Below are 15,662 nucleotides of genomic sequence, written 5' to 3' on the forward strand. Positions count from 1 at the left end.
GACCTTTGGGATATATTAGGTGAAGGATAACTTAGCCTCTGGCAACCTCACCAGAAGTTCCACTGATATTGAAGTAACCCGCTGCTCCAAAACCACAAAAACCTGACAAGCCTACAACAGTGGATTTGCAGTATTAACTCTGTATCATCTAGAGACTGCATAATTGTACTACTGCAACTGAAAGACACCTAAAGTAAAAGTTGTGAGTTGTATCTTACCACTGTCTTCCTCATTATTACTACCTATGGTTGTACCACCATTAACGGTACTGTCGTCACGACAAAAACCATCAAGGGACTCAGCCGCAACAAGCACCCTTACCATCAAGGGCACCTCAACCACCATCTTGGCTGATGCTTCCTACCACAGAGCGTGCCCCGGAGGATTTCGTGCTGCCCACCTCAACACTGTGCTGCCAGCCCAGGGAGGCTATCTGCTAACCGTGAGTAAACTGATGAACTGTGTGTTATACCGTTTGGCCCCTCATCGGTCCACCGTGCACCTCACATGTACCCCCTGCGACTGGCTGGGTGCATAATTCCTACATAGCATGGAAGGATAAGGTTCAGGTGAGAGCTGTCCATGACTGTCTACAGCAGAATGCAGTGCAAGACCTTCCAGGATTGACATTAAAGGGGCTGTCTCACTTCAGCAAATAGCATTTATCATGTAAAGAAAGTTAATACAAGGCACTTACTAATGTAATATGATTGTCCATATTGCCTCCTTTGCTGGCTGGATTAATTTTTCCATCACATTATACACTTCTCGTTTACATGGTTACCATCACCCGATAATCCAGCAGCGGTGGTCGTGCTTACACACTGTAGGAAAAAGCACCAGCCTATGTGCACTCCCACGGTCCCGGCCACCAGAAAGGCCAGAGCTTTTTCTTATAGTGTGCACGCACGACCACCACAGATGGCAACACGTGGCAACGAGCAGTGTAAAATGTGATGGAAAAATGAATCCAGCCAGCAAAGGAAGCAATATGGACAATCACAATACATTAGTAAGTGCCTTGTATTAGCTTTCTCTACATAATCAATGCCACTTGCTGAAGTGAGACTGACCGTTTAAGGAATTGACATCTTGGGTTGTAGATATACAGTACAGACCAAAAGTTTGGACACACCTTTTCATTCAAAGAGTTTTCTTTATTTTCATGTCTATGAAAATTGTAGATTCACACTGAAGGCATCAAAACTATGAATTAACACATGTGGAATTATATACATAACAAACAAGTGTGAAACAACTGAAAATATGTCATATTCTAGGTTCTTCAAAGTAGCCACCTTTTGCTTTGATTACTGCTTTGCACACTCTTGGCATTCTCTTGATGAGCTTCAAGAGGTAGTCCCCTGAAATGGTTTTCACTTCACAGGTGTGCCCTGTCAGGTTTAATAAGTGGGATGTCTTGCCTTATAAAGGGGGTTGGGAGAAGTCAGGTGGATACACAGCTGATAGTCCTACTGAATAAACTGTTAGAATTTGTATTATGGCAAGAAGAAAGCAGCTAAGTAAAGAAAAACGAGTGGCCATCATTACTTTAAGAAATGAAGGTCAGTCAGTCAGCCGAAAAATTGTGAAAACTTTGAAAGTAAGGGCTATTTGACCATGAAGGAGAGTGATGGGGTGCTGCGCCAGATGACCTGGCCTCCACAGTCACCGGACCTGAACCCAAACGAGATGGTTTGGGGTGAGCTGGACCGCAGAGTAAAGGCAAAAGGGCCAACAAGTGCTAAGCATCTCTGGGAACTCCTTCAAGACTGTTGGAAGACCATTTCAGGGGACTACCTCTTGAAGCTCATCAAGAGAATGCCAAGAGTGTGCAAAGCAGTAATCCAAGCAAAAGGTGGCTACTTTGAAGAACCTAGAATATGACATATTTTCAGTTGTTTCACACTTGTTTGTTATGTATATAATTCCACATGTGTTAATTCATAGTTTGGATGCCTTCATAGTCATGAAAATAAAGAAAACCCTTTGAATGAGAAGGTGTGTCCAAACTTTTGGTCTGTACTGTAGGTTATCCTGTTATTTTAGTAAATGGTCCTAAAGCCTCCTAATGTCAAAGAAAATCACCTTATTAAGAGCTCATATGGGATTATTTCAGATTACTTGATTGCCATGTACATCCAGAGACTTCTAAATAACATAATATCTATATATGTACTGTGGAGATAACTGCAGATACACAACTCACCCCAAACCATTGTAACTCACTTCTAAACCATCTACAGTGTCCCTACATAGTCTGACACTATCAGCGCATTGATAGGACAGTGGTATTGGTTATAGCATGTGCAGTATGAAATGATCACTTTCTACATAATGGTAAGAGTTTACTGAGGGCATGGTGATAAGCTGTATAAGGCTATGGTGGGACTTTAGGGAGGAAAAGTGACTGGTTCCCTCTATAGTCCAAATAACTATAATAATCTGTTTGTGCAACAGAACAAGTCAAGAAACATAACTTTAGAATCAGGGTGAAATGGCTGTTTTTCCAATCTCTTAGGACAATGGTGATGAATGATGATCACTCCTGCTACCACGTGTCCTTCTCTCCAACAGAAGTTTTCTATGTCCGGGACACGTTTACCCGTTAACACAAAGGTCTTTATGAAGTTTAGGATTTAGGAGGCTTAGATAAATATGTGTAAAAGCCTCTATTCAGACGTGGGACAGACGCAGCATTGTAATCCTCAGAGGGCCTGCCACACTGGGGATAAGGAAGTTTTACATCGTGCCATAGTTTACCATCCAAGTTATATTTCCTGACCAGCAAAGAGGGGAAGTGTGAGATTACCGAGGCTTGAGAACGATCACAAGCCCATTGTGGATTAATACATTCACTATAGTGTTTTTATGTTCTGCTAAATCTGAGATCTTAGTCTTATTAAACCCTGGATGGGCCATCTGTTTAGCAGAACAGTAAACCATGGGTGTCAAACATGCGGCCCGGCAAAGATGCAGCATCGCAGACTGCTATGTATGAGCCGGGAGAGAGGAGGGGCTGGAGTCCGTAACTAGGGGCGGGGCCCGGTGCAGTCACTGTACTCTTACACCGGGCCCCGCCGCTCACCAAAGTATTTATAAACGTGAATCCTTATCCTGGTATTAAGTTGAACTAACGCTGCCCTCTCCCATGTTCCCATGTTCCCCTGTATCCCCATAGCACTTACCTAAGCTTCAATAGCAGGCAGAGCGGACGGCAGCAGTAACGTCACTCACTGACGTCGAGCGCCTGCTCCGCCCACTTTATGAATGAAGCAGGCGGAGCAGACGCGCGACGTCAGTGAGTGACGTTACTGGTGCCGTCCGCTCTGCCTGCTATGGAAGCGTGTTCGTAAGTGCTGTGGGGATACAGGGGAACATGGGAACATGGGAGAGGGCAGCGTTAGTTCAACTTAATAACAGGATAAGGATTCACGTTTATAAATACTTTGGTGAGCAGAGGGCCGGTGTATTGGGGGACACTGTTATGAGGGGGATCTGTGGATGACATATAGCAGTGTCATCCACAGATCCCCCCCATAACAGTTCCATCCACAGATCCCCCCACCTCATAACAATGCCATCCACAGGTCCCCCATAACAGCACCATCCACAGATCCCCCATAACAGTGCCATCCACAGGTCCCCCATAACAGTTCCATCCACAGATCCCCCCACCTCATAACAATGCCATCCACAGATCCCCCATAACAATGCCATCCACAGGTCCCCCATAACAGCACCATCCACAGGTCCCCCATAACAGTGCCATCCACAGATCCCCATAACAGTGCCATCCACAGATCCCCCACATGACAGTGCGTCATCCACAGATCCCCCATAATAGTGTCATGCACAGACCACCATTAATTCAAAGCCCACCAAAAGCACAACTTTTGGTTAAAAATATTTTTTTCTTATTTTCCTCCTCAAAAACCTAGGTGCGTCTTATAGTGAAGTTTAATATTTGTATATATATATATATAGGTCTCACTTGTGTTATTGGGCAACGGGATGTTGGGGGTCAGCAGTCATGAAACAACAATGTTGTTCTATGAAAATGTACGATTATTTTTATTTTTTTTGATGCGGCCCACATAAACTTAAATTTTGTTTTTTTGGCCCATGTTAGCCTTTGAGTTTGACATGCTTGCAGTAAACCATCAGTTATTTCCTCCCCTCAAGAAACTGATTTGCAGGCAGCGTGTTATACCGCAGGTGTATATATAGGTTTGTGGGGAAAGATTCAGCATCACTTGGATTGTATTCATTTAAATTGTACCTGTATTTAAAAACAAAAAACTTTTGATGGGTTTTTGATTGTTGATCTGAGTGCTGAGACCCCCACTGATCACTAAAATGAGGAGACGGAAACAATCAGGGGAATTTAACATGAAGGGAATATTTGAAATCAGTTTTGCTTGAGGCCTAGTTCACACGAACGTATGGCTTTTATAGTTTTTTGCGGTCCGTTTTTCACGGATCCGTTGTTTCCGTTTTTGAGTTCCGTTGTGTTTCCGTTTTTCCGTTCTGTTTTTCCGTATGGCATATACAGTATACAGTAAATTACATAGAAAAAATTGGGCTGGGCATAACATTTTCAATAGATGGTTCAGCAAAAACGGAACAGATACGGAAGACATACGGATGCATTTCCGTACGTGTTCCGTTTTTTTTGTGGACCCATTGACTTTAATGGAGCCACGGAACGTGATTTGCGGCCAGATATAGGACATGTTCTATCTTTCAACGGAACGGAAAAACGGAAATACGGAAACGGAATGCATACGGAACACATTCCGTTTTTTTTGCGGAACCATTGAAATGAATGGTTCCGTATACGGAACACAAAAAAACGGCCCGTACACTCGCAAAAAAAACGTTCGTGTGAACTAGGCCTGAGTCTGTGTTGGCGTACTTTTACCCACATTTATCAAATGTCACGTGTTTAATACATTTTTTGTTAAAAAAAAGTCTCAGTGATAAATGCAGTGATGCTCATTAACGTAGCTAAACAAGCCCACTTTCCCCACCCATATTTCTAAACTGGAGTGATTGGTGTAAAAATGCAAAAAAGTCGCAAAATTTTTGTGCAAGTGCCCCCAAGAAAGTCATAAGAGCCATATTTTGCAACGTTTGGAAGCCAGAATTCTAGAGTGAAGGAACGGTAAATAAAAGCAAACGTCTCTCCCCAATGCTGGAGACACATTGGAGATGGGCTCATGGACTTTCTATTGATCTCAGCGCTCTATCTCCTATTTTTTATAAATTAGTGGGGGTCTCAGCACTCTGACCCCCACCGATTAAAACTTGGAGATATCACTTGGCTATATCAAAAGTTTTTTAAAAGTCCAGTGGACTCCTATGCACAGAAAGGAAATACATTTAAATAAATAAAATACAAGTTTTACTGAGTCATTTCCCCCAATAAAACTATATAACAGTCTGCTCAGCTCCTCCTGGTCTATAACATACTGTCTGCAGCTCAGACCCATGTTCAACATGACAGGTTCCCCTTAAAGGGATTCTGTCACCTCTCATAACCCAAATTTGGATTTTAAGGCTACTTTCACACTAGCGTTCCGGGCTCCGCTTGTGCGCTCCGTTTGAAGGGGCTCACAAGCGGCCCCGAACGCATCCGTCCAGCCCTAATGCATTCTCAGTGGACGCGGATCCACTGAGAATGCATCCGCCTGCCAGCGTTCAGCCTCCGCTCCTCTCAGCAGGCGGACACCTGAACGCTGCTTGCAGCGTTCGGGTGTCCCCCTGGCCGTGCGGAGGCGAGCGGATCCGTCCAGACTTACAATGTAAGTCAATGGGGACGGATCCGTTTGAAGATGACACAATATGGCTCAATCTTCAAACGGATCCGTTCCCCATTGACTTTCAATGTAAAGTCTGGACGGATCCGCTCAGGCTACTTTCAGACTTAGAATTTTTTTTAAACTATAATACAGACGGATCCGTTCTGAACGGATACAAACGTCTGCATTATAGGAGCGGATCCGTCTGTGCAGATATCAGACGGACCCGCTCTGAACGGCAGTGTGAAAGTAGCCTTAACCAGTCATGCTCCACAGCTTACCTTGAATCGGCTGTGCTGTTCTATATTGTAATCCGTCCAGTAGTTTTGCAGAAAAACGACTTTTATAATTATGCAAATTAACCCTGAAGGTGCCCAGAGGGGCGTTATGTTCCCCTTTGTGTGCCCAGTAACGCCCCTCTTACAGTGCCCAAAACGCCTTCCTCCAGAATCCCTAACCGCCCACAGCGTCTCATCCCTCTCCTCCCCCTCCCTGACGGCCGAGCGAAGTCTCGCGCAGACGCAGTACCCACTGAGGGCTGCGCCAGTGCGATTTGCTGGAGACTGAGGGAAGAGCGAGCATCGGATGTCACTGGGCATGCGCTTTGGGCACTGTAAGAGGGGTGTTACTGGGCACACAAAGGGGAACATAACACCCCTCTGGGCACCTTCAGGGTTAATTTGCATAATTATAAAAGTCGTTTTTCTGCAAAACTACTGGACGGATTACAATATAGAACAGCACAGCCGATTCAAGGTAAGCTGTGGAGCATGACTGGTTTAAAATCTGAATTTGTGTTATGAGAGGTGACAGAATCCCTTTAACAATTGCAGGAAGTGGCTCACTGCTAGTATTATCACCAGGGGATGCTTCAACAAATATTAAAGGGAAGGTCCTATTAGAGGACATGGACATCATGGAGAGTTCACTCATTACATGGGGTGAGTCATTCATCTGAACGTCAGACGTGTAATACTACATTTAAACTGCAGAGGCAGTGGCCATGGTTTCTCCTGGTGATAATAGCTGATCACCAGTGGTCAGGTGAAGCTGGACTCCTGGCAATCAGCTGATTAACCCACCGTGTTCTTTTTAAAAATGGGTTGTTTTCCTGCATTCACTATATAACCAAGAAATAAAAATGATAATTGTGAGAATACTCACAGCCAGCTCCTGAGGAAGGCAGCAAGGACCCCCATTTGGAGATGGAGTACAAGGTGTGCAAACTGCTGATGGTTTCCTATAAAGTAAAGTGACAATCTGTTAGCTCTTTTGACATGTCTGTCTTAGAAAATACTGTACTAGTATTCTCCATGAAATACAACTCTTACTGCAAGTACTAAAAGGTAGTGATGGACGAACATCGGCCAGAACGTTTCGCGAATGCGCGTTCGCAATCAAATGTTCGCGAACCGCGCGTTCGTGGCGGGCCCCATTCACTTTAATGGCAGGTGAACCTAAAAAACCTCCAGGTCATATTTGCAGCCACCAAATACTTACTAGAAGTGCATAAATAGGCCCACAACATGAACAGTGACATACCAGAGGGGGATCAATGGCAAATATTCCCACAAAAAAATATGTATTTTAATCAGGGGCCATTTTTATGCGCCTTAAAGGGAAACTCTCAAAAATGTGCCCTGCTGGAGCCTAGAAAATTTTATTTTAGGCCACGAGAGTACGGGCCCCAAAAATTAGGCATTCACCTGACAGAAAAGAACAAGTGATTATGTGTCTGGAGGTATATTAGACAGTCAGTGAATAACAATTTTACTGTAGGCCACTGGAGTAGAGGCCCCAAAAATTAGGCATTCACCTGACAGAAAAGGCCTTTTATGCTGCTGTATATACACTGCTCAAAAAAATAAAGGGAACACTTAACCACCTCCGGACCGCTGTACGCAGATTCGCGTTCCGGAGGTGGCAGCCCTGCGCTCAGCGACGCATATACGCGTCATCTCGCGTGAGCCGGGATTTCCTGTGAACGCGCGCACACAGGCGCGCGCGCTCACAGGAACGGAAGGTAAGAGAGTTGATCTCCAGCCTGCCAGCGGCGATCGTTCGCTGGCAGGCTGGAGATGTGTTTTTTTTAAACCCTAACAGGTATATTAGACGCTGTTTTGATAACAGCGTCTAATATACCTGCTACCTGGTCCTCTGGTGGTCCCCTTTGTTTGGATCGACCACCAGAGGACACAGGCAGCTCAGTAAAGTAGCACTAAACACCACTACACTACACTACACCCCCCGTCACTTATTAACCCCTTATTAGCCCCTGATCACCCCATATAGACTCCCTGATCACCCCCCTGTCATTGATTACACCCCTGTCATTGATCACCCCCCTGTAAAGCTCCATTCAGATGTCCGCATGATTTTTACGGATGCACTGATAGATGGATCGGATCCGCAAAACGCATCCGGACGTCTGAATGAAGCCTTACAGGGGCATGATCAATGACTGTGGTTATCACCCCATATAGACTCCCTGATCACCCCCCTGTCATTGATCACCCCCCCTGTCATTGATTACCCCCCTGTAAAGCTCCATTCAGATGTCCGCATGATTTTTACGGATCCACTGATAGATGGATCGGATCCGCAAAACGCATCCGGACGTCTGAATGAAGCCTTACACGGGCGTGATCAATGACTGTGGTTATCACCCCATATAAACTCCCTGATCACCCCCCTGTCATTGATCACCCCCCCTGTCATTGATCACCCCCCCTGTCATTGATCACCCCCCTCTCATTGATCACCCCTCTGTAAGGCTCCATTCAGACATTTTTTTGGCCCAAGTTAGCGGAATTTTTTTTTTTTTTTTCTTACAAAGTCTCATATTCCACTAACTTGTGTCAAAAAATAAAATCTCACATGAACTCACCATACCCCTCACGGAATCCAAATGCGTAAAATTTTTTAGACATTTATATTCCAGACTTCTTCTCACGCTTTAGGGCCCCTAGAATGCCAGGGCAGTATAAATACCCCACATGTGACCCCATTTCGGAAAGAAGACACCCCCAGGTATTCCGTGAGGGGCATATTGAGTCCATGAAAGATTGAAATTTTTGTCCCAAGTTAGCGGAACGGGAGACTTTGTGAGAAAAAAAATAAAAAATATCAATTTCCGCTAACTTGTGCCCAAAAAAAAAAATTTCTATGAACTCGCCATGCCCCTCATTGAATACCTTGGGGTGTCTTCTTTCCAAAATGGGGTCACATGTGGGGTATTTATACTGCCCTGGCATTCTAGGGGCCCCAAAGCGTGAGAAGAAGTCTGGTATCCAAATGTCTAAAAATGCCCTCCTAAAATGAATTTGGGCCCCTTTGCGCATCTAGGCTGCAAAAAAGTGTCACACATGTGGTATCGCCGTACTCAGGAGAAGTTGGGGAATGTGTTTTGGGGTGTCATTTTACATATACCCATGCTGGGTGAGATAAATATCTTGGTCAAATGCCAACTTTGTATAAAAAAATGGGAAAAGTTGTCTTTTGCCAAGATATTTCTCTCACCAGCATGGGTATATGTAAAATGACACCCCAAAACACATTCCCCAACGTCTCCTGAATACGGCGATACCACATGTGTGACACTTTTTTGCAGCCTAGGTGGGCAAAGGGGCCCACATTCCAAAGAGCACCTTTAGGATTTCACAGGTCATTTACCTACTTACCACACATTAGGGCCCCTGGAAAATGCCAGGGCAGTATAACTACCCACAAGTGACCCCATTTTGGAAAGAAGACACCCCAAGGTATTCCGTGAGGGGCATGGCGAGTTCCTAGAATTTTTTATTTTTTGTCACAAGTTAGTGGAAAATGATGATTTTTTTTTTTTTTTTTTTTTTTCATACAAAGTCTCATATTCCACTAACTTGTGACAAAAAATAAAAATTTCCATGAACTCACTATGCCCATCAGCGAATACCTTGGGGTCTCTTCTTTCCAAAATGGGGTCACTTATGGGGTATTTATACTGCCCTGGCATTCTAGGGGCCCAAATGTGTGGTAAGGAGTTTGAAATCAAATTCTGTAAAAAATGACGAGTGAAATCCGAAAGGTGCTCTTTGGAATATGGGCCCCTTTGCCCACCTAGGCTGCAAAAAAGTGTCACACATCTGGTATCTCCGTATTCAGTAGAAGTTGGGGAATGTGTTTTGGGGTGTCATTTTACATATACCCATGCTGGGTGAGAGAAATATCTTGGCAAAAGACAACTTTTCCCATTTTTTTTATACAAAGTTGGCATTTGACCAAGATATTTATCTCACCCAGCATGGGTATATGTAAAATGACACCCCAAAACACATTCCCCAACTTCTACTGAATACGGAGATACCAGATGTGTGACACTTTTTTGCAGCCTAGGTGGGCAAAGGGGCCCATATTCCAAAGAGCACCTTTCGGATTTCACTCGTCATTTTTTACAGAATTTGATTTCAAACTCCTTACCACACATTTGGGCCCCTAGAATGCCAGGGCAGTATAAATACCCCATAAGTGACCCCATTTTGGAAAGAAGAGACCCCAAGGTATTCGCTGATGGGCATAGTGAGTTCATGGAAATTTTTATTTTTTGTCACAAGTTAGTGGAATATGAGACTTTGTATGAAAAAAAAATAAAAATAAAAATCATCATTTTCCACTAACTTGTGACAAAAAATAAAAAATTCTAGGAACTCGCCATGCCCCTCACGGAATACCTTGGGGTGTCTTCTTTCCAAAATGGGGTCACTTGTGGGGTAGTTATACTGCCCTGGCATTCTAGGGGCCCAAATGTGTGGTAAGGAGTTTGAAATCAAATTCTGTAAAAAATGACCTGTGAAATCCGAAAGGTGCTCTTTGGAATATGGGCCCCTTTGCCCACCTAGGCTGCAAAAAAGTTTTCACACATCTGGTATCTCCGTACTCAGGAGAAGGTGGGGAATGTGTTTTGGGGTGTCTTTTTACATATACCCATGCTGGGTGAGATAAATATCTTGGTCAAATGCCAACTTTGTATAAAAAAATGGGAAAAGTTGTCTTTTGCCAAGATATTTCTCTCACCCAGCATGGGTATATGTAAAATGACACCCCAAAACACATTCCCCACCTTCTCCTGAGTACGGAGATACCAGATGTGTGACACTTTTTTGCAGCCTAGGTGGGCAAAGGGGCCCATATTCCAAAGAGCACCTTTCGGATTTCACAGGTCATTTTTTTACAGAATTTGATTTCAAACTCCTTACCACACATTTGGGCCCCTAGAATGCCAGGGCAGTATAACTACCCCACAAGTGACCCCATTTTGGAAAGAAGAGACCCCAAGGTATTCGCTGATGGGCATAGTGAGTTCATAGAACTTTTTATTTTTTGTCACAAGTTAGTGGAATATGAGACTTTGTAAGAAAAAAAAAAAAAAAAAATCATCATTTTCCGCTAACTTGTGACAAAAAATAAAAAGTTCGATGAACTCACTATGCCCATCAGCGAATACCTTAGGGTGTGTACTTTCCGAAATGGGGTCATTTGTGGGGTGTTTGTACTGTCTGGGCATTGTAGAACCTCAGGAAACATGACAGGTGCTCAGAAAGTCAGAGCTGCTTCAAAAAGCGGAAATTCACATTTTTGTACCATAGTTTGTAAACGCTATAACTTTTACCCAAACCATTTTTTTTTTACCCAAACATTTTTTTTTTATCAAAGACATGTAGAACAATAAATTTAGAGCAAAATTTATATATGGATGTCGTTTTTTTTTGCAAAATTTTACAACTGAAAGTGAAAAATGTCATTTTTTTGCAAAAAAATCGTTAAATTTCGATTAATAACAAAAAAAGTAAAAATGTCAGCAGCAATGAAATACCACCAAATGAAAGCTCTATTAGTGAGAAGAAAAGGAGGTAAAATTCATTTGGGTGGTAAGTTGCATGACCGAGCAATAAACGGTGAAAGTAGTGTAGGTCAGAAGTGTAAAAAGTGGCCTGGTCTTTCAGGGTGTTTAAGCACTGGGGGCTGAGGTGGTTAAACAACACAATGTAACTCCAAGTCAATCACACTTCTGTGAAATCAAACTGTCCAGTTAGGAAGCAACACTGAGTGACAATCAATTTCACATGCTGTTGTGCAAATGGGATAGACAACAGGTGGAAATTATAGGCAATTAGCAAGACCCCCCCAATAAAGGAGTGGTTCTGCAGGTGGTGACCACAGAACACTTCTCAGTTCCTATGCTTCCTGGCTGATGTTTTGGTCACTTTTGAATGCTGGCGGTGCTTTCATTCTAGTGGTAGCATGAGACGGAGTCTACAACCCACACAAGTGGCTCAGGTAGGGCAGCTTATCCAGGATGGCACATCAATGCGAGCTGTGGCAAGAAGGTTTGCTGTGTCTGTCAGCGTAGTGTCCAGAGCATGGAGGCGCTACCAGGAGACAGGCCAGTACACCAGGAGACGTGGAGGAGGCCGTAGGAGGGCAACAATCCAGCAGCAGGACCGCTACCTCCGCCTTTGTGCAAGGAGGAACAGGAGGAGCACTGCCAGAGCCCTGCAAAATGACCTCCAGCAGGCCACAAATGTGCATGTGTCTGCTCAAACGGTCAGAAACAGACTCCATGAGGGTGATATAAGGGCCCGACGTCCACAGGTGGGGGTTGTGCTTACAGCCCAACACCGTGCAGGACGTTTGGCATTTGCCAGAGAACACCAAGATTGGCAAATTCACCACTGGCGCCCTGTGCTCTTCACAGATGAAAGTCGGTTCACACTGAGCACATGTGACAGACGTGACAGAGTCTGGAGATGCCGTGGAGAACGTTCTGCTGCCTGCAACATCCTCCAGCATGACCGGTTTGGCATTGGATCAGTAATGGTGTGGGGTGGCATTTCTTTGGAGGGCCGCACAGCCCTCCATGTGCTCACCAGAGGTAGCCTGACTGCCATTAGGTACCGAGATGAGATCCTCAGACCTCTTGTGAGACCATATGCTGGTGCGGTTGGCCCTGGGTTCCTCCTAATGCAAGACAATGCTAGACCTCATGTGGCTGGAGTGTGTCAGCAGTTCCTGCAAGACGAAGGCATTGATGCTATGGACTGGCCCGCCCGTTCCCCAGACCTGAATCCAATTGAGCACATCTGGGACATCATGTCTCGCTCTATCTACCAACGTCACCTTGCACCACCGACTGTCCAGGAGTTGGCAGATGCTTTAGTCCAGGTCTGGGAGGAGATCCCTCAGGAGACCGTCCGCCACCTCATCAGGAGCATGCACAGGCATTGTAGGGAAGTCATACAGGCACGTGGAGGCCACACACACTACTGAGCCTCATTTTGACTTGTTTTAAGGACATTACATCAAAGTTGGATCAGCCTGTAGTGTGTGTTTTCCACTTTAATTTTGAGTGTGACTCCAAATCCAGACCTCCATGGGTTAAAAAATTTGATTTCCATTTTTTTATTTTTGTGTGATTTTGTTGTCAGCACATTCAACTATGTAAAGAACAAAGTATTTCAGAAGAATATTTAATTAATTCAGATCTAGGATGTGTTATTTTTGTGTTCCCTTTATTTTTTTGAGCAGTGTACATAAGACAAGGACCATTCTTTGATCTATGTGGTGGCGGATATGTGTGGACTGGCATGAGGAAATTCAATTACACGTGGTCGTCACAGGTGTTGAATTCCTCCGATATCCATGCCTCATTAATTTTTAGAAATGTGAGGTAGTCCACACTGTCGTGAGCTAGGCGAGTGCGCTTATCATTCACGATCCCCCCCTGCTGCGCTGAACGTCCTTTCGGACAGGACACGCGACGAGGGTCAAGCCAAGAGTTCCATGGCAAATTTTGCCAGCTCTGGCCACAGGTCAAGCCTGCACACCCAGTAGTCCAGGGGTTCCTCGCTTCTCAGAGCGTCCACATCGGCCATTAATCCGATGTAGTCGGACACCTGTCGGTCTAGGTATTCCCTGAGGCTGGATCTGGGGGGCGGCTGTCGATGGGTTGGCTGCAAGAATGATCTCATATCCGAAGTGACCAACACATCTTCAAACCGCCCTCTTCTTGCAGGTGCGGTAGGATTTGTAGCCGCACCTGTTTCGCTGTGGGTAGAAATTCCTCTGCCAGCACCCGCAACAGCAGAATGCAGCATCTCCCACAGCAAAGCCTGGAAATGCTGCATTCTGCCAACCCTTTGCGATGCTGGTAACATGTCTGCCATTTTGTGTTTGTACCGGGGGTCTAAGTATGTTGCCACCCAGTACTGGGTATGTTGCCCTTTATGCTTTTTATACGGGGGGTCCCTCTTCAAACACTGGAGCATGAAGGCCCCCATTTGCACAAAATTGGAATCGGTGGAGTGCCCTGGCTCCTGCTCATTGCCCTGGAGAACGTCGTCCTCGGTCTCCTCCACCCAGCCACGGACAACACCAGGGATCCTCGAAAAGTTTAAAGTCTCCCTCAAAGCCTGCTCTTCTTGCTCCTCCTCTGACTCCTCTTCAGACTCGTGCTGACTTGTCTCAGATGGAGTAGCCCCCCCCGGGAATTCATTCAGCATTGCGACTTCCTCATCTTCCAGCTCCTGCTCCTCGACGGCTTGATCAATGACACGACGCAATGCACGCTCCAGAAAGAAGGCGTAAGGTACGATGTCACTGATGGTGCCCTTGCTGCGACTAACCAGTTTGGTGATCTCCTCAAATGGCCGCAGAAGTATGCATGCGTCGCGCATGAGCAGCCACTGGCGCAGTGAAAAGAAACCAAGCTCCCCAGAACCTGTCCTGCTGCAGAGTTCGTACAGGTAGTTGTTAATGGCGCATTGCTGCTGGAGCAGCCTATCAAGCATATACAAGGTGGAGTTCCAGCGCGTCGGGCTGTTACAAATCAGACATCTGACGGGCAGGTGGTGTTGCCGCTGAAGGTCAGCAAGGCGAGCCATGGCCGTGTAAGATCTTCTAAAATGGCCAGAGATTTTCCTGGCCTGCCGCAAGACATCCTGGACCCCGGGGTATTTGGCAACAAATCGCTGCATGACTAAGTTCAGGATGTGTGCCATGCACTGCACGTGTGTCATTTTGCCCTGTTTCAGTGCGCTCAGCAGATTGGCACCATTGTCACACACCACTTTACGAACTGTCAAATTGAGCGGGGATAGCCACTGATCGGCCTGTGACCGCAGAGCTTAAAAGTAGAGCAGGACTGGTGTGGCTCTTGGCTTCCAGGCACAACAGCTGCAGCACAGCATGGCAACGTCTCACCTGGCACGTCGAATAGATTCTGGGGAGCTTGGGGGTTGCAGCGAAAAAGGCGGTAGCAGCGGAAAGTAAGAGTCAGCTGAGGAGGAGACGGAGGATGGAGTAGGAGGGGGAGAAGAAGAGGCAGGCCTGCATGCAATCCGTGGCGGTAACATTGAATCTGCACGGGTGCCACAGGTTACATGCTTGACGGCCGTCAGAAGGTTCACCCAGTGGGCAGTAAAAGTTATGTACATTCCGGGCCCGTGTTTGCTAGACCACGTGTCTGTGGTAAGATGTATCTTGGCACAGACACTGTGTGCCAGAGATATATTGAATTGCAGCTGAACGTGACCATATAGCTCTAGGATGCCCTTCTGGGAGAAATATTTCCTTCCGGGGACCTTCCATTGCGGTGTGCCAATGGCCACAAATTTTCTAAAGGCCTCTGAGTCCACCAGTTTATATGGCAGTAGTTGGCAGGCTAGCAGTTCCGACAAGCCAGCGGTCAGCCGTTGGGCAAGAGGGTTATCCGGCGTCATCAACTTTTTACGCTCGAGCATTTGGGCCACGGAAGCCTTCCCTGTGCCAGATGAACACGGCGACGACACGGTGGAAGGTGGAGTGGAGGACAAATGGGAGGAG

At 45.6% G+C, this 15,662-nt stretch overlaps 1 protein-coding gene across 1 annotated transcript in view; it reads right to left on the minus strand.

Moving 5' to 3' along the window:
* The window catches only part of LOC120997064 (probable pleckstrin homology domain-containing family N member 1), a 94,671-nt gene that overhangs the window by 41,031 nt on the left and 37,978 nt on the right, over positions 1-15,662 (minus strand). The window contains exon 2 of the mRNA XM_040426976.1: positions 6,969-7,044. Coding sequence (XP_040282910.1) covers positions 6,969-7,044 — 76 coding nt within the window. The remainder of the gene's footprint in view (positions 1-6,968; positions 7,045-15,662) is intronic.

Source organism: Bufo bufo, chromosome 1, assembly GCF_905171765.1.
Source record: "Bufo bufo chromosome 1, aBufBuf1.1, whole genome shotgun sequence".
NCBI lineage: Eukaryota > Metazoa > Chordata > Amphibia > Anura > Bufonidae > Bufo > Bufo bufo.